We start from the raw sequence: 20,208 nt of genomic DNA, 5'->3' as shown, positions 1-20,208 counted from the left end.
TAACACACTACATTGATGAGATACTGTAAAAATGACCCACTGTAAAAATATATGTATCTGTATTTGTAGTCATGTGGTATGGTTCTTCCCATTTATATAATGTCATTTTGGGTCAGGGAATGAATGGAACCTGAGTTCATGGCATTTTCAATGGGGATATGTGTGCAGGCACAGGACATGAACATGCCAAGTACAGGATACACTTCAGAATCTAAGGAGTAAGATCATACCGTGCAACAACACTCCCCAGAGCTTTGCCTACTTGCATCTGGATTTCATCTTCAAAGATGTACTTAGGATTTTGATTGTTCAAGTTGTGCTCATTGTGCCACTTGTTTAAAAATAATGTTTTCCTATTAAAAAAAAAAATATTGGCCAGATGGTACTTTTAATAAATTACAATAACAGTGTTTTATAAATGACTACAAATCACTGTCTGAATACATGATGCTGAACAAACACCTGAATTTCATACTGAACTTTATGCAAGAGATGTAAAGAACTTTACTAATAGTAATACTTTCTACTACTTAAAACTGTTCCCTATTCTCGTGTTCTGATGTGCTGCAAATGTAGAGTTAGTACCACAAGCTTAGCTGTTGCTGCAAGTCTTAACTGGGCAAGCACAGCTGATAAGTTCACTGAATGTGTGTTGAACCAGTCTCCAAACAGGACAGGGACTCCAATGCTCTTAGAAGGAAGAATTTGCATTTCCACAAATCATGTTCCTCGCAGAGTTTATCATTCCACCAAGATTATTGTTATGTAATGCAAAGAATGAGGTTTAATTAAGTGTGTTGAGGATACCAAAACCAAAGCACTGATCAGTTCTCAGCTGATCTGATTCATTTCTTAGTGTTAAATCTAAGGAGCAAGAAATGAAGGACAGATTAAGATGTTCTTCTAGGAAGTATCGATTTTTTTAATATATGCAAATTTGCCCTCAAATATATTAATTTTTTAATTTCTTTTTTATTTTTAAGAACATGCAAAGACATCTGGAGTCCTGCAAGACTAGATGGATGTTAAACCTTTATCAGATGTAGGCCCAAACTTTCTTACATTTGGTCTTTGACTTTCAAAATGCCAGACCAAGAAAATCCTTCAACATTATTTTCCAGTGAATTATACAACGGCAGAACAGGAGATAAAGCTCTGAACAACTAGTTGTGATCCTTTGCCAGGTCATAAGACCTCCACTTGCCCCAGGAGCCAAGGTTAATATTTATCTATGCCCCATGGCAGTAGTTTCAAAGGTGTTGATCCCGGGGATTAATTGCTGCTTTGAACTGGCAGTTAACGGTTTAAACAACATTTTTATTGGCATACAGTAGTTACATGTCTGCTAGTGTGCTGATGGGTTTATGGTGATTAAAGTGAATTAGGAGTCTGTCTTTGAGTTATACATACTAGAGGCGCTGGGTCATTTGAGTACCCTGGGTTAACATATGTGAGATGTGCAGCAACTGGAGTTCACACAGAAGAAAACATTTGTGTTTAAACGTTTGTTTGTACCTCAGACTGTTTTCTATTCTATTTATGTTGGGAAATGAAGCTCTCAGGCTACTGGTGCACAGCGACCCAGTGCCTGATGAGCACACATGCTCCTGAAGGCACAGCCCAGGTCCTGCTATTGGTATTGCGGTACTCATGATCTAGGATAAAACAGTATTCAAGGAGAAACAATTGCCACAGTGCTATGAGTCTGACACTGCACTGTGTGCAGAGGAGTGGCTGAGGATTCATCTTCAAAATGCATTATATTTATTATATTTTCAATCAGTACAGTATTTTCAATACCACTTTCAGTAGTGGAAACCAAAGATGCTTGTAATACTGTTAATTATCTACATTTTTCCTGTTTGATGATTATGCATTAGGAGTATGACTCAAAGCCTGTCATCTATGTTCTGGCCACCTGCTATGGTTGCCTGTCTCCTATAGGCTATGCCTATGCCCACTTTCTGCAGGGTGCCTCAACCTGACAGTGACCATAGCCCCTCTTCCAGTGATGTTCCTCCTCCTGTATGGGACTGGTCTTAAGGTGCCTGAGGACGTTGTACAAATAGTCTGGAGGGAATTTCTGAAGGGAATGTAAATCCCAGTGTTACAGCCGACGTGCGCACTGCTGTCCCCAGTACTACTAAATGAGTACTACTAAACCTATTTTCAACTTTGTTGGAAAATACTACCTCTGACTACTATTAGTGACTTGGTTCCAACAGGCTAATTAATAAGAGCAAACTGGCAATAAATTTATCTTCCTATATAAATTATGAGAACATACTAAATATAGGGTGAGTGAATCCTATACTTAGGCTGAGAAGGGTGACCTGTGGTGTACTGAGGCTATTTCGTGCAGCTCAGCTGGCGTGCCTTGCTGCAATTCCGAGGGAGTCTGCTCATGAACCATAGCTAGCCTTTTGCCTCACTGATATTTATTTGTGCTGTCTGACTTTTTATTTCCTAATTAAAAATGGCATGTACAGATGGGAAGAATCTCATTGACCTCTTAAAATAGTTTTGACTATTTGATTGAAGTTTCTAATTAGTTAATGACAAATTTTGGTATTAGACGATGTTGCCAAAATGAAACACAGAAAGTCAAACCTCAGCCTTGTATCCCTGGCATGTGAAACCAGAAGCTGTTTACAAAAATAAATAATAGGTGCAGGGCACAAAATACATCGTAAAAATATAATAGATATTTTATTTATAAACAACCTTCTTAAATAAGAAATAGTTGTAATTCTTAATTCCAGACTGTCTCTGTATGCCTCTCCCTTCCAATGTCTACACTGCTGTTTACTTACCTTTGATACCTTCAATTACTCATGACTGATTCCTGCCTTTTTCTCTGCTATATCTGTGATCTGAAACTTAACTGCTGGGAATGAGTTAATACAAAGACTGTATGTATAGAAGCTGTTGTAGTTCCAAATACTGTGAGATTTTAGATACACTGAAGTCCAATAGCTAGTCTTGCTATTGAAATATACCTTCAGTATTTGAATTAATTCTTGAAAATCATAGAATTCTTAGAGTTGGAAGGGACCTTTAAAAGTGATCTAGTCCAACTCCCCTGCTATGAACAGGGACATCCACAGCTAGATCAGGTTGTCCAGAGTCTGGTCCATTCTTGAAAGGCCTTGAAAGTCTCCAGGGATGCAGAATCCAGTTCTCTGGGCAACATATTCCAGTGTCTCAGCACCCTCACCATGGCTTTTTCCTTATATCTAACCTAAATCTACCTTCTTTAAACTTGTAACCATTTTCCCTTGTTCTATCACCACAGACCCTGCTGAAGAGTCTATTCCACTCTGTCCTGTAGCTCTCCTTTAGATACTGAAAAGCTGCTATCAGGCCACCTCAGAGCCTTCTCTTCTCCAAGCTAAATAACCTCTTTCAGCCTGCCCTCATAGGAGAGATGTTCCATCCCTTTGATCATATTTGTAGCCCTTCTCCATCCACTAGTACAGCCAGGTCTATTTTGTCAGGGCTGTGCTCAATCCTTTCATCCTCCAGCTTGTATTGGGAGTGGATGTTGCCTCAATCCAGGTGCAAGACCTTGTGTTTGGATTTGTTGAACCTCGTGAGGTTCTCCTGGGCTCTCTGCTCAAGCCTGTCTAATTCTTTCTGAATGGCATCCTGTCCCTCTGGTGTGTAAACTGTACCACACAGCTTGGTGTCATCAGCAAACTTGCTGAGGGTGCACTCGATCCCGCTGTAAGTGTCACTGATGAAGATGTTAAAGAGTATTGATCCCAGTACTGGGATCCCAGACCCCTGCTGGACACCACTCATCTCTGATCTCCAGCCAGACATTGAGCCAAATATATTTTTTGTTCCATTTATTACATGTTGTTAGAGTGCTTCCGTTCAGCTGAGATTTCTTTATCTTTCAGGTGAGACTGCCTGTCTATAACTCGTATTGGTCAACATCAGCAGAAACCACCGTATTCCTTTTTTCATCTCCACTTCCTTCCTTACTACTTGTTCTCCCCAGAAAGAGATCCCAAATGCTGGAAGACTGGACTACCTCAGTATCATTAATGTCACTGATGCCATCTGCTTCTGCTCCTCCTAGAGTCAAACTCTTTTCGGAACTTAAAACTTGGTTCAATGAATGCTTAGAGTATTCACAAAGTTGAGTGTGTTCATTCAGGAAACATGTCTGAAGCAACAGAAGAGATTAGAAGCTCCATTCATACCTTGCTTTGAATGCTTATGCTTAAAAAGATGAGAATCTGACATGTATGAATCTGACATATACTGACATACACAGACATCGCAAGGATTTAAACCTACCTCTGGTACATGGGACCTAACTTTGTATGCTCTGTCCTGGGCAATTCCCTCTTTTACTCTTCCCTCTTTTTTGTTGCACATAGCTGGAATAGATATGAGCAACAGTGAGGCCTATGCAGAAAAGACTTTATAATGGAGATTGAGAGACAGAATTCTGTGGTGCATGATGCTTAGGGATGATCTGTAAGTCTCATGTTATCCTGTGAATATCATTTTGTTACAAATGTATTACCTTATGTGAGTCTAACTGCTATCTGTCCAATGTTCCTTATGGACAGGGAGTTGAAGCACTTGATTCAGAATTTGGATTCCATTAGGATTCCATTAGGGCTGTAGCCTTGTAGCACTTAAGCTGTAAGGAAACCTCTTAAGTTGCTAGCACATAGAGTTTGAAGAAACTTCATTTTGTTGCTAGACATTCAGGATGACTTTGTGCATTTACATTTGCCTGGGGGACTATAATTTTTCCCTTCATAGGCAGAGCTGTCATGGTTCCTGCCTTTGTGGCCTCAAGAATAAATGCACACATTGCACAGCACTTGGAGCTACATGTTAAATTAATTCAGAAGCTTAAGGTAACGCACCAATGGCTTATTGTTTCTCTTCTGGACTTTTCTTGATGAGGAATAAGGCCTAAGGACAGTCCAGAGACGGTAAACTATTCAACCAAACAACACTATTTATAAACCATTTCCACATAATTGCATTTTCAATTCAATTTGCAACAGAAGTGATTTTGTTTAGATACAGTTTTTAAGCTCATGTGAAAATTAAAGCCTGAACCTCCAGCTATCCTTTCTGTGAGGCAAGCACTTTATTTACTCTCATGTTATGTGAGCAGAAGTTTATGTGTCTATGAGAAAAGACATTCATGGTGTGGCTGAAAAGTGTACAGTCATTTGAAATATTTATTCTAAATCTGGTAATAATTTCTTTTTTTCTCCTAGAATTTACAGTAGAAGGTCATTTGAGTTGGCCTTCTCCATAGCCATTTTATATTAGATCATCTATTTTTATTGTCTTCAAATAGAAGTGTCATGTCCACTGTCTTAGTTAGTGAGAATCACTCCTATTTGATAAGGCTAGAAGCTGGTCTTTGAAAATGACTTGACTATCCTCAAAATGTAAAATTTAATGACTAAACTTATCCAAGACCTACAATGAAGGGGATGGTAGGAGTGTTCCTCCATCCCCCAGTGAACGAGAACAAATTTAACTCAATTAGTCTAAATGCTTTTACTCCACATATATGAACTCAAAGATTTGCTGCAAAAATAAGAACAACTTGTTTTTCTCATGTTTCCAGCAGCAGGAAAATAAGTTTTCAGAAAACATGTAGCTGTCTTCATCAGTTTTGCAGAGAGTCCGAGAAATATTTTGCCCCTGAGAAGCCTCACAGCCTTTGTATGAGACAAAATTCTGGCAGATCATGGAGCATAACCAGTAGCCCAGACATTTCTGTGGTAAACCACCATGTTCTTTCAAGAGCTGCTGCTTTTTACCCTGGCGTTAATCTTCCCAGCTGTTTATTTGTGCCCAGGTATGAAATCAAATGTTGGGAGAAATCAAATTCTGGGCAGCAGCGTGACTCAGAGCCCAGCACCATGCTCCTTTGAAGGAAGAGTCTGGCAGGCTGTGCTACGTGGGATCATGCCTTAGGTATGCACATGCAAATATACAAACTTCAGTCCTGAGTAGCAATTTGTCTGAGATGACTACTAGCTTGTTCCCAGGAGAGCATGAAAAGAAAGCATGCAGGTAGTAGGGGAAACTGGTATTGCATGATAAGTCAGTGTTCCCCACAAGCTTCTCTCAGTACCATGTGGATTCTGTGCCATCAGGAATAAGAGAACCTAATTTTAAATGTCCTGTTCTGGTCTCAGCACTATGGTGATTTGGGACCAACTCTGCCAAAGTCATTGGCGATACTTAGTAAGTAATCAATCAGATATATGGGACTGATGATTATATTTTATTCATTTGAATTTATATATTTGGAATGCAAAATATGAAGAAAAAAAGGCAGTGTCTTACTATTTAGCAGTGGTTAACCTAGAGAAAAAGCCTGCCTCTTATACTGGTTAGCTGCTCCTCTGGACCAACTTCCATTTTTCACTGAGGAAGTCAAATGGGAGTAACTCCAGTTAAAGTGTGTGACATGATGCAACTTTAACGCAACTCATCTACTGCAATAACACATATTGCAGCAGAAATAAAAAGAAACAAATAGATTTTGGTTTTCTAGAATTTGCATCTGAACTTTGAGCATACATATGATTCCATGACAAAAACCATTAAATTATTTTAATGTTAGATAGACAAATGGGAACTGATATCATGTGAATATAACCTTTATCTGTGTGTTGAATTCCAATTTCTTGTGCCTTGTAGGACTGGTTGCATGGTTAGCTACAGAATTTTGTACAGCTGCTAAATAAACAATGTGTATATGACTACGTGGTCTGAGAAGTAAGCCTCTGCATCCGTCCCTTCACTGTTACACAGAAGGAAGAGTTCAGGGAATACAAAGCTAGTCATTGCACTGGAGGAAGTGGTCTTAGGAAAATAAAGTCTTTTAAATATATCTATGCTCCTATGCTTTCTGGTTGATTTTCTGTGCAATCCTGCACAAAACATACAGATTATATCTATACTATTTAATACAGCATCCTGAAGAAATATCTACAATAACATTGACTGAATTGTTGTAACTTTTATTGTCCTCATTTCACAGAATTTTTATGTGTTAAAAAAATGTACCACATATATCAAGTGGTATTGTGGTAATAAATTATTTATCAAATGAGGTACAAGAAAACATTGGAAATCTTGTTGCAAGATAGTTTATTGTTTTTTTATTGTTCTTTTCTGTTTTGTTTTGGTTTTGGAAAGAAGATGGTAAATAACTGTAGGAATATGGAATTTTAGAAAATAATAACTCATTGTTTCTCAACCTTCTGTTCTTTCTGTAAAATAGAATTCCTTAGAAAATTGTACTATGAATTTGTGTGGCTGCAGACATAGAAACAATTTTTTTTCTGTATTTACTGTTGCACTTTTATTGTTCGTGCATGGGACCATGAATGGATCAGGGAGGAGTGTAAACCAAACCTGGTACCAAAGCAGCAGGAGTCCTACTGCAGTCAACAGAGGTGCTTCCACTTCAGCCATCACTGAGTTCTTCCAGGGATTCAGGCACATTTCTGCACAGTTCACTGGCCCAGTGCTCTGCCTTCTCTTTGGTCAGATGTCTCAGATGCACTACTCCACAGCGAAGATGTGGCTCCTCATTGAGGGAAGGGGCTCACCTCTATCTAGTAAGGAATATTTTAGTGCAGTGTGTTGATCAGAGATGCTCCCACTGATGCATACGGTTCTGCCAAATCTGCTTTCCATCCACACTGGACTGGGGATGAACCTGGCAATGAGAAATAGGTGCCAGGGCAGGGATCTGAGCAGGAGACAAATGTGCAAATGCTAGAGATGCTTGATAACTATGCACATTCTGAGGGTCATTATGACTGCTGCCCTTCAGAAGAGGAGATAGCAGGGATTAGGAGTTGCCCCATGCCAGTGGGAGGGAGTCACGCAGTAGCACCAAAGCAAGTCTGCTCTTCTGAGGGCCCTTCTTATCTGAAAAATAGAAGTTGTATGTTTATGATTTGACTTTTCCATGTCTTCATGTGGGTAAAATGGTTGCTCAAATGTCCCACAGAATGTGAATGCAGCATTTGTGTGAGTAGCAACATTTTCAAATGTGATCTAAGAATCCAGGAAGCCTTTTGTACACCCACCTTTGCCATTCCCTTTTTATCTGCTTTGAGGCCCTTTCATAAAGTTCTCTTTTCACCTTTAAAAACTCATGCATCATTACCATGTTCTCACAGAGAACAGCTGTTTCTATTCTGAATCTTCAGCTCCATGTCTGATCCTACAGGTTTTTTTTCTTGATTGAAGTTCTGTGGTCTTATGTGAGTGAATATCTTGCAATTACATTTCATAATAATTGGGAAGAGAGTGTAAAAAACCACAGCAGCACTAGCTCTGGAGAAATGTAAGAATTGCTGCATGAAAGCAACAAAAGTATACACAGCTGGTTTTTGGAGGCAGAAAAAGAGGCCAGTTCAGAGCACTGAGCAGTTCAGAGATGAAATGATATTCTGATTTTGCTAACAGCAGCACTAGCATTGGTATTTTGCCATTTGCTTTGGCTTTCCTTTTTATTCTCTCTCTCTGTACTGGACTTAAAAACATTTTAAGGCAAACTAAGACCGTCTCATTTATCTATTACAGGAGATATTTTTTATTGATCTAAGTGCAGCACTTCCTTTTTAAATGCAAGACAAAAAGCCTTCACTCCCAGTTTTGTGTGGAAAGAAGTTCTTCAGGAGCAGGATGGATGCTTGGCTGAATAACCCAGGCAGTTCCTTCAGAATGAAGGTGTGATAGAGGTGAGATCTCTATGAGCACTGAGGATCCTTGCACTCTATATTATTTCAGATAGACCTCACAGGTAAAAATCTTGCCAGTGTTATTTTTCTTTTTTTAAGAAATGTGCTATTCCTACTTAGAAGATTGCTTGCTTTCATGAGAAAAATTGTGCAAAGTGGCCTGCACAGGAGCTGGCTGACAGTTATGTAGCAATAGCAAATACTAGATCAGGAACTCAGATCCAAATTTCTCCAGAGTTTAGGAATATTCTGCTTTTGTTTCTGTGCATTCTGGATTTGTCTCTAGCAAATATAAGGGACATTATTTATGTATGATAGAGTTTCTTGAATAGTTATCACAGCCTGTTTTTGAGGATGTTGCCCTGAGAATGTTTCTACTTTTTGTGAGATCCCTGCAGAACCCATGCAGACCTTTGCATGGACAGAAGTGTTTTGCATGTGATAATTACACAGGGATATAGCAGACAGTCTGGAATAGATCAGCCTCTCTACCTTGATGCTTTATAATGACTTTAGAAGCCAAATAGAGATAATTATTTTCCTTCTGAATTTTCATTTTCTGTTGCTACTTGGCAGCCTTAATTTCATTCTGTCCCAAAAAGCACTCTCTACAAACTCTGCTAAGGAAGTACAATTGCCTTAAAAAAGTAGCAAAAGTATGTGAGAGTTAAATGTAACTTTTTTTCCCATAAATGTCATTCTCCTGGCTAAGAATTCTTTAATAGATACTGAGCAGCGCAGAACTGAAAGTATTTTTAATTTCAGTGCTTTGTATATTTACAGAGGGATTACAACAAACTTCTACACTTTATCTACATTTTAATAGGTCAGTGTGAACATAAGAAGTGTATTAAGGTGGACTGCCTCACTTATTAAACTTACGTAAATTCGTCAAAAGCCCTCAGCAATTGTGTGCAACAGGGGCTGGAAAGCCACGCACGATTGAGGTCATGCATCCAGCCAGTTTGTAAGATGATCCCTCTGTATGAGCCATCAGCCATCCTTAGCATAGGGGCGCACTCATACACACATTCCTGTCAAGTCATCTTGTGAAAGGCTGCTTGCTTCCAGCTTGGCTTGAATGTGCAACCTTAATAAAACTCACTGAAGTCTGAGAGAAAATAGCAGTTCTGCTGCAGATAGTGTAGGGGAAAGAGACTGGGATATGCATATGCAGCTGACTAAAGCAGGCTACATGCTGGACTGTAACAGAGAGGAAACAATAAATCTTAACTACTATGCAATAAATATTCCCAATTTTAACTAAGGAAGTTATTCTCATAGTTAAATTTAAAAGAAAATAACAATTTATCCAAGCTTTATTATCAAACTGTGCTTTTCCAGTCCTTTTTTTTTTTTTTTCCTAGAAACTTTAAAAGAAATTAAGAAAAAAACTAAAGAAAGAGGAAGAAGTTTTTCTAAGAGTGGGAAAGGAAAGTAATAGTAACATGTCAGTTTTCCTTTCCTTTGCTTTTCTGGCAGCACTCCTTGCTCATATAGGCTGTACCACTCAGCGCCGGGGTCCGGAAGCCAGTGGAAGAAGATTTAACCGGATTCAGCACGGGCAGTGCACCTATACTTTCATTCTGCCAGAACAGGATGGGAACTGTCGTGAAAGCACGACAGACCAGTACAACAGTAACGCTCTTCAGAGAGATGCTCCTCACGTGGAACAGGATTTCTCTTTCCAGAAACTGCAGCATCTGGAACATGTGATGGAAAACTACACGCAGTGGCTGCAAAAAGTAAGTGTTTCCTTTTTCACTTCTCACTCAGTGAGCGTTTGTTGTTGATGGCTGTTGTTTTTTTTTTTTTAATTGTGCTTGTGTAGTTCATAGTTTTCACGGGTTCTTTTGAGAACTGAGGTTTTATCTCATTTATGCATAGGGGGGAAATCTCACAGGCAGAGTGCACTCTTTTAGGGGCATTGTTTTTGTGAACAGAATTTTTTTCACACCGCTGAAAGACGCAGTTTCTTAACGCTTTATCTTGAGAGACCATGGGTGTTTTGTGAACTAGTGTACACAAGAATCACCAGAGGTTCTAAAGACAGAGCTTACTAAGTAGCCCTGTAATCTCTACTTATGGTTCACAGAGTCAGAGTAGATGTCATGCAGGATACCTGCTACTCTGACAGCAAAAGGGGACGTTCGAAATAATCAGCACTTATAGGCACTGTGTTAAGAATATCACTGCTTCTTCAGAAATAGATCCTGTAATACTATTCCACCCAGTTAATTGCTAGAAAGAAAGAAAAAAGCACTTAGGCATTCACACATCTAAATCATGACAGTAAAACTTTTCATTTGCATAGATTACAGCTGTTTTAATTTGTGTTTGTTCTTTCATGGAAAGGGAAAAATGAGCTGAAAGGTGTTGTAGTAACTTTGAAGAAGTAATGCTTTTAAAGAAGTCGCACCAGAGATCTGAACTTCCACTAAACTTTTCAGTATTCAGTGTATAAGCTGAAGTGTGGTCCAGAAAATACTTTAATGTGTAAATAAATACCCATGTGAACAGCCCTCATTCACCTTAACAGGATTACTCACTGCACCACAATTACATACACTACAGTAACTTGTCCATGTTTTGGTAATGAAAATACCTCGTGAGAGCTGACAAGCAAAAATAAATAAATAATGAAACAGCCTTTGTATCTTGTTACTTGTAAGGTTCCCATTCTTACTCTGACATTTTGACTTGTCAAAACTGAGAATGTTGAGCAATTGGTGATGCAATTAGTTATGCAAAATGGCATATGTATACTTCTGTATACATTCCTTTAATGGATACTTGATATAGCTGTAACATAGATTTATATAAGAATGACAATCAGTGAAAATCTGGTGAGGACTCTGCTAGGTAAGCTAAAGTTTCCCATTAATATATGTATTGATAATTATCTCAATTACAAGTTTTGGTTTGTCCAAACAGCATAAAAAACAGAAATATGTTAAAAAACATAAACTACCCTCCCATCCCCCTATGTCTAATAAAATCCTTAGAAAGAATTTTCTGATCTCTTGATAAATTGTACTTCTTCCATATCTGGCTCCAGAAAGAGAGAAACAAATCTATCCAGTGAACATGTGACTATAAAACAAAATGTAACCAAGCTTTTCTTTTTAGAATGACTTTCTTCAGTTTTTAATAACTTGGTCTGCTTTGGGGAATATAGGGTTGGAAATGAGGGGGCGTCTTTTGTAGAGGAAAGTATTTCTTAAGAAATTATTTTGCTGTACCTTGGGAGGCTGAGGCAAGAACTGAGAGGAAAATTTGTATCTGTGTTTATGCACACATGATTTTACTTGAGCAAATTGCCTGCTGAATCATGCTTATGAGAGTTCACTTATTCTGTGTTTGTCCACTAGAGACTGAACTAAGATCACTATTTCACTGTGAACTGAACAGGAAGAAAAATGAGTCTCTGGAGTGCGAAAGTCTGAGTTAGGGTTAGTGCTCTCACACTTTGGAAGGAAGTGATTGAGGTAGGCAGGTAGGAAGCCCAGTGAAAGGGTTTTGTATTGAGGACTCTTTTCTTCTGCAGTGATTGAAAAACTGACAGTGGGCAGAGCCAGCCCCCGGTTACTCCCAACCCCCATCCTCTGCTTCCAGGGCGTTACATGAAGCCAGCCTTGTGCACGTACCCCATGTGTCAGCTTGCTCTGCAATGAAAGGACCTGTTTCTCTGTGTGATGGAGTGTGGCTCACTCAGAACAAATGAGTCTGATGCAGCTCCATTATAGCACCTCTGAATACTGCATTTCCTTTGTTGCTCTTGCCATTACAAAGCATCTCAGCCATAACTCACTTCCTTTCAAAGGAAGCATAATGCTGAAGTGTAAATTAATTCATTATGTAGATATCGTGTATCTCAATTTTATACTCTGCATTTGTTTCCCTTCCTTGACTTTTAATATCAGAGATAGCTAGCTCTACACTAGTAGCATTTTACAGTGCACCTGCTGTGAATAAAATAAAGATTAATTAATAGTTATAGATAGGTCTGCAACTGTAATTGAATAGTTACTGTAAGAAAGAATGTTTGTATTTCAGAATTTGAGATATACTCTGACATACGTAAAGGAAACATATTTATTACACTATGTAATATATAGAACTGTGAATAAAATTGTACCAAAGCTATGTTTTGCAGAATGTATTATTTTCTTAGCACAAATGCTAGCCTGCAATATTGAAAGAGAATTTATTAAAATAGTTTGTGAAAGCAAGATTTGTTTAATAATTAAAGTAGTATTTTTTTTAATTATTCCATAATATTTATGCTAGCAGGTTTCTAGAAACTAGAATTTTTTGTTGTTCTTGTTGATTTAAATAGATTCCTATACCTTTGAACCCAGAAGTGCATTTTTGATGACCTCCTAGCTTCATTCTAGATAAAAATGTGCTTTCTTGGGAAGCTGATTACAGACAATTAAGCCCCAGCCTTGTCCATTACCATTTGCATATCTGCAATCAGTACAAGTGGGATTGGCTGGCAAACTGGGGACGCAGCAAAACGCTCTGTACCGAAACTTCTTAAAAGAAGATGATTTGGTAAATATTTTTAGAGGTCTTCCTAGAACTGTTTATTTTAATACTGGATAACTTTCCCCATTGTTTAAGCTTGAGTTTCATTTCTGCAATATGTTTATACTAATAGTTCAAAACAAACAGTTCATCACAATTTTTTTCTTGCAGTAACTGACTGGCACACTTGATACTGTTTGGTATTTAGCTGCAAAGTCCAACCATTGCCAAAGAGGAGTTATATGAGTTATTATCATCATGTGTTGCTTGGGAACTTTCTCTTAGCTTGGTGAAATTATGGTATCAATAGATCCAGTCCAGGCTATACAGATGAGTGTTTCATATACTCAGTCAACACAATGGTAATAATTTCTATTACCATAGTAAGTGAGTTTTACGTGATCCACTCGTTCTTTTTTCTGATCCTTATCTAAACAAATACCATAATTTTTTTAAAATGAATGCTTCATAATTGTATACTACATGGAGCTAACACAGACACAGGAGCTTGAGTTGAATGTAGGCTGCAATAAATCTGGTTCACTAGTATACAAATTCAGATTTCTTTTTTAATTATTTTCTCTGCAAAAGTTGCTGGCACTACAACACAGTCCGAATAGAAAAGATTCAGTTTTCTTCCCTTATCTTTCAAAGTGTTTGTGCTGTAAGAAATTATGAGCAATTTTTTTCTGAAGTGTCTGCATCTCTTTCACTGTCTACTTGTTTATTCTTAATGTATTTTTTAGAAATTATTTGTTTTGCAGCATCATCTGTGCTCTCTGTTGACCGCTGTATTTTGCTTATATAGCAATGCAAGTGCTCACTTGGATTTTAAACATCTACAAGGCAATTAGAATTTGAGGAGTACCAGTCACTATATGGAAGAAACTTCTGGAAAGACTGATGTACACTCACTGTGTGCTGTAGCTCCATCGGAAATCCATCTCCCTGCTAGTAGGGCCTAGCACTGCAGTGAAATAATAATAGAGAGTTCATGTGCGTGGAGTAGCTGGATTTGCCTTGGGTTTTATTTGGTTTTTGGGAGTTGGGAAGATTGCTTACAGTTCACTTTTTCTGTGAAGCTAGGAAAAATTGAGACAGAGCTGGCCCCGAACTGGCCATGATCTAAAAGACTGCCATAATATATAAAAATAAACTATAAATATATGAGAGGTCATAAAAAGCAGTATATTTTCACATATCCAATATAAACCAATATTACCTAGTTGAACTATTACATGAAACAAATTAGTGAATTTACTTACATAACATGTACTACTCAGTGAATAAATATATGTAAAAACTAGCCTTATGAAATAAGAATTTGTTCGTTGAAAATAACAGGCTCTAAGAAAATTCATAACTGCTTCTAAAAAAAAAATTACTCATCTCCAAAAAAATATCTTGATCAGTGATATGCCTGCATTTCAAAAGCTTTATTTATCAAACTGCTGAGGACCTGGGGACATTTTGAGAAGAAGGAAAAGCTTCACACATGAAAATGCCTGAAAACTTTATGCTACTGGGGAGTAGTATATTCAACAACAATTTTTTTAAGAGGCAGAATAGAATGAAGGCCAGTCTCACTTGTTGCCACATTTGTAACAAATGATTTAAAACAATAATTCCCGTGCTTGGACAGAAGGTTTTATCATAAAGTGCAGTAGAATCTGACTATATTTATTTTCAGTGATGACTGTTGTAATCAGGAACATTCTGGTAACAATAAAATATTACATTCATTAGTCATAAGAACTGTCCAACCAACATGCCCTATGGGATATCTCATTTTGAGCACTGAGGCCTTTTCTAGATGAAGCCGATATAAATGGCTTGTCAGTCTGAGGGAGCTGAGAACTCATCTTTCCCATTCCCTTTTGTGGTTTGGAAGCTGTCTCTACTTTGGAGTGTTGGGTGCCTTGGAAAAAAAACTTTTTCCTCCATATGGGAAAAGTGTAGAGCTGGATATTTTAGTCTAACTTCTTGCAAAAGCCCAGAGAGGAAAAAAATAGGTTTTTCTTTGCTATGGGGAATCTCTCCACTTGGAGTCAGGAGACAGTAGCAAACCCAGAGGAAGAGCCAGCCATCTTAGCCATCCTATGGTAGTCCCTACTTCTCTTCATGGACTGGGGAAATCTTGAGCAGCTCACTTCTTGATTTAAATGCCTCAGCTAAGTGGGATGGATTTAAGCTTTGCTTTCTGTTCATGGCTGTAGCATAGACTTCCCTTGTGCCTGCAAGGAAATCATAAACTTTATGTATTCCTGTTTCACTTTTCTAAGGCAGATATAGTACTACTACTAAATTTCACAAGGCTGCTGGGAGGCTTAATATATTTTTTGTGTTGCTTTTGGAGTCTTGCTTATAGAAGACATTTTGTGGTATTAGCAGTTTGTAAATGATAATAATCCTGTCAATGTTTAGAGAAAGTGATGTGAGATCAGAAATCCTTTGAAAGGATATTTGTTTTAAAGTGTGGAACTAATTTTTTTTTTTTTTTTTTTTTTTTTTTTTTTTAAGTAGACAAATGCAGTGAATATGAATGTATTGTTAAGTGTATTTTTCAGATTGCAGTTGAATAAATGGATTATAGGTAAGATATGTTCTGCTAATTGTGGGATTCACACTTATTGTTACAGTGTTCTTAAATCCTCTCCAGCAGCTGCAGCTCCATCCAGTGCTCATCTAAGGTGAATAGGATTGTAGTTCAGTCCTGAACAGATCTTGAAGACCGGTGAGGAATAGACAGTTTTTCAGACCTATTGCTACCAGAAATTTTGAATAAATTTATTATCAAATCTGGTCTCTCTTATATGATTTATTGCAAGCATATCCTGAAAGACGAAGATATTTAGCAACCTGTTAGAATTAATCTCAACTTACTTTGCAGCTCAGTCCAGTTTTCTCTGCATTTGCCTTGAGCTGCAAACAAAGAGCAAGTAAATGAGGACCTTCTAAAACTATCATGATTGTCGCTGTGTTGTTAACCTTATTTTCAGCACCAGCAGCTCAAGTGTTTTGAATAAACAGCTGCTGTCTGTAGAGGTCTTCCCAGTAGCATGAGGATTTCCTCTCTTGTTAGAAAGTTGAAGTTTGATCAGGAAAAGGACATTGAAATAGTATCATATTTCATAAGAAGAGTTCTTTTTCTTACAAAACGAGCAGTACTTAAACACAAGGTTATTCTTGTGTAACCACATGTGCATATTTTAGATGGTGTTATGAAACACCAGAGTGTTGAATATTCAGTTGGAAGAGTAACTTAGAAATGCCATAAATTATTGCGCGTCTGCATTGCATTTTCGTTCATGTTGATGCACAAAGATCAAACTTGGCTTTTCATAACCTTAGTTAGGAATCAGGTTAATCTAAATCAGTGTAAGTCACTCACACACTGGCATAAGAAGCCTATTCAAAACTTTGCAGCAGTTTATTTAACCCTTTAAAAAGTATAGACAAATAAATAGACACTGAAAACACGGCAGATATGTGGTCAGTGGGAAAAACGCCCGAGTTAAATTTCCATGCATTTTTAAAAATGGTTTGCATTTGGGAGTGGAAAAAAAAAAAAGACAAAAATAAGTCAAGATAATTTTATAATCTCTCTGAGGAAGTCATGTAGAAAATTAGTGTTCTAGTATACATTGTAGCTTCATGACTGAAGTAAGTTTCTTACGCTTCTTTGGATGCTTCTAGCAGTAGGAAAAATAAAACAAAAAAAACCCACAGCCAGTAAGTAAAGTGTTATAAGTTGAGAACTATGCTAGTCGATAGTGGATTATATATGTCTTTAATAAGGTATTTTAAATGTACACTATGTGGTAGCACATGGTCATTCATATTATCTGCTACGAATTCCATTCTTAAAAGAGAAAGGAATAAGATGAAAATGCAGATGCTATTACTTGTACATGGAAAATCTGTGATGAAATTCTGGAAGTAAAATGTGGCTGATTGAAAATTCTGTAGAAGACCACAGAAGTCCTTTGCCTTGGACTCCTCTCGCCAGTGCCTGAATGGATGCACACATACACACATGCACATACACATATGCATGCATTTAGATTTTGGAGTGACTGGTACTAAGGTGCACAAAAATCCTTTTCTAGTGTTCTGACTTAAATCCCTTTCTGCATTTTATACATACTTATCTGATGTTGGAAGTTTTGTTTCAAAACATTCTCCATAGCTACAATGTCTTTGTTTTTCAAAGAGTAAAAGGTTAGTTTGTATTTGGTAGGGATCACTTAAAATTTAGGAAATTGCTAAATTCCTGCTTTGGATATCTCCTGAAACTGACCTGTAGTCTCAAAAAAAAATCTACCTAGGAGAGTTGATAGCAAGAGGTATCCCTGCATATTATTCGTGCAATAATTCTGTGTGAACAAGTCCTCACACTGTGCTGCCCATAGATTATGTACGTGTTCACACTTGTGCTTTCCATATAATTACAACAATTTCTGTATACTCTGGAAAAAAATATTGGATCCTTATATCCCATATATGCTTCTGTCCATATATGCTTCTGTCCATATATGCAAGGCAAACCTGGTTGTGCTTTGTGTCTTTACAGAATAAAGCTGATCAGAATGTTTGCATGGCATCTGCTTCTTTAATAGGACTTGGCATAACCATACAGTTCTAATTTTTCCTCACATCTTCTGGGAATTCTTATTTATCAGAGTAAATTCCTGCCATCTGGCTTATTTTATCTGGTTGTCTTGTTGCAAATCATGCACCAGGCTGCAAGGGGACAACCAAAATCCACTTGTTCCACTTAGCAGACTAGCCTCCACTTAGACTCTCTCCTGCCCAAGGATCTGTGTTCTGGCATTCTTTCTTCTCGCTCTGGACCAAAGAGGCAAACAAGCTTGAGAGATTTCCCTAGAGATAGGATCAACTCTGCATTACTCTGCCAGGAAATTAAGGCAAGGCTGGATTGCTGTGGGAGAACACTGCAAAGAGAATAAGCAGAGTACCTTAGAAGGCAATTTTCCTCTTTTCGACAGCACAGCTTCTTTCACACTGCAGCATAAATGATCAGATTGGTACTAATCAATTTGGAACTCAAAAGCTATCTCTGTGACAGGCATATAATGCCATTTATAGACTGATTCTGCCCCCTTTCAAAACCAAAGTTCCCTCAAAGGCTCTCTATGCAAGATTTACTTAAAAGATACTATTTGTGTTATAAAACTTCTGTCTTCAGGTTCACATTATTTAGGAGGTCAGGCTTTTATTTTTCTTTTCCCAGAGAGTTTACAGACAAAACCACTCTTGTCATTTGGATGCACCTTCCCACAATTTCAAATGCTACAATAAAATATCAGCCATTCTCAAAGACTTTCTGGCCTTCAATATGATGATTTTCCTCCCTGACTGTGAGTGAAAATACTCCGAATTCAATGTGTAGTTTAATATTAGACATTTAACATATTTCAAATTCTCTAAACACATTTTAAATATGCATAAAAATGAAAGCAGAAGTAGTAATATAATCTGCAAGAAGATTTTACATTTACCTTTAAGATGATGAAGACTTGTATGTCCTTTACATCATATTATTTATGAATGTTTTGAAGTTGCCAGCAAATGTTTATAAAACTTTTTTTTTTTTTAATCTCATCTACAATTAAAGTTTTGAACAATGTAGTTTTGAACAATGCAGATCTAGGGAAAAATAATATTGTTAAATTTTGATCTTTTTTTTCTGAGCACTGTATCGAACAATATTTTTTCTTGGTTTAAACCACCTATGGCTGTACTTAAAATGCTAATTCTCACTGTCTTAGATTCAGATTCAAATAGTTGTAGTGATAACTGTCTTCTGGGAGTTTCAGTTTTCATGCAAAAATCTTTTCAGAAGATAGTTTAGATCCTTCTTTTAAAAAATTTTCTCATAATCCCAATACGTAAATGTAAATAACAAGGAACATAATAATATGGTCCTTCACAATCCTTTCAATTTTCCATTCTAAGCCATAAGACTTTTGAAGGTAGGCAAGGACCTTCAGATAACCATCTCACTTCATAAAACTAATATTTTCTATGAAAAATCTCTCTGGGAATGGTTTGATATTTCCGAAACCTTTCAGAAACACTTTATAAAACATGTGATTCTCTGAGGTCACCAAAGAACTGAATGAAGAATGATATAGTCTTTGAAATTTAGGCATTCATATGTAGATAAAAGTAGCCCAAGTGAGTATTTTGATTCACTGCCATTAAGTACTAAGTATATTTATGGGCGTCATAGTTAAATATTTACCCTCTACGGTCTTAATTCATCAGGAAATTCCTGTGGCCTTCTAGGCCACATCAGCAAGTTAACAAAGTGATGGGTAGCCCCCAAACCATGATGTGTTTGGTGCTGTGCCTGGAATTCTGAGGATCTGCTTAAAGGGAAAATTGCTCAAAGAAATGACTTAATTTCTTCCCGAATGAACTATTCCCCTTTTTTTCTTGGCTAAGACTTCATACTTCACTCTGTGTGTGACTTCACAGAATCACAGAATCACAGAATTGTAGGGGTTGGAAGGGACCTCCAGAGATCATCGAGTCCAACCCCCCTGCCAAAACAGGTTCCCTACAGCAGGACTTACCATAGTAGAGATAAATGGCTGAGGGCCATCTATCTTTCCTGCGTCACTTCTATCGTGTTAATGGGAAAGGCCATCAATGCTCTGCAAGAAAGTTTTTTTATGTTACCATTTTTGTAAGAAGGACATACGGACTGCAAAATTCGTTATCACTTTAGCCCGTTAACTAGAGAGGTGATGATTAAGGTTGTTTCTCTTTGCATTTTTCTTGAATGATCCAGTCCGATCCTTTGGATTTTACAAGAATTCCAGCTGATTCACTACATGTGTATTCCTCTGACGTTCTACATGTCCGGTGTAACTCAACTGTGTTGGCTCCT

General features: G+C 37.5%; 1 protein-coding gene across 1 annotated transcript in view; it reads left to right on the top strand.

The window, feature by feature from the left end:
* The first annotated feature begins 9,794 nt into the window (after positions 1-9,794).
* Positions 9,795-20,208, top strand: part of ANGPT1 (angiopoietin 1) — a 163,014-nt gene continuing 152,600 nt past the window's right edge. Inside the window, exon 1 of the mRNA XM_052704682.1 lies at positions 9,795-10,504. Within this exon, the coding sequence (XP_052560642.1) occupies positions 10,208-10,504 (297 nt within the window). The 5' untranslated portion in view covers positions 9,795-10,207. The remainder of the gene's footprint in view (positions 10,505-20,208) is intronic.

This window comes from Tympanuchus pallidicinctus, unplaced genomic scaffold (assembly GCF_026119805.1).
Source record: "Tympanuchus pallidicinctus isolate F22 unplaced genomic scaffold, pur_lepc_1.0 scaffold5, whole genome shotgun sequence".
Lineage (NCBI taxonomy): Eukaryota > Metazoa > Chordata > Aves > Galliformes > Phasianidae > Tympanuchus > Tympanuchus pallidicinctus.
Note: the sequence above shows the minus strand (reverse complement) of the source record. Positions and strands in the feature narration are given on the sequence as shown.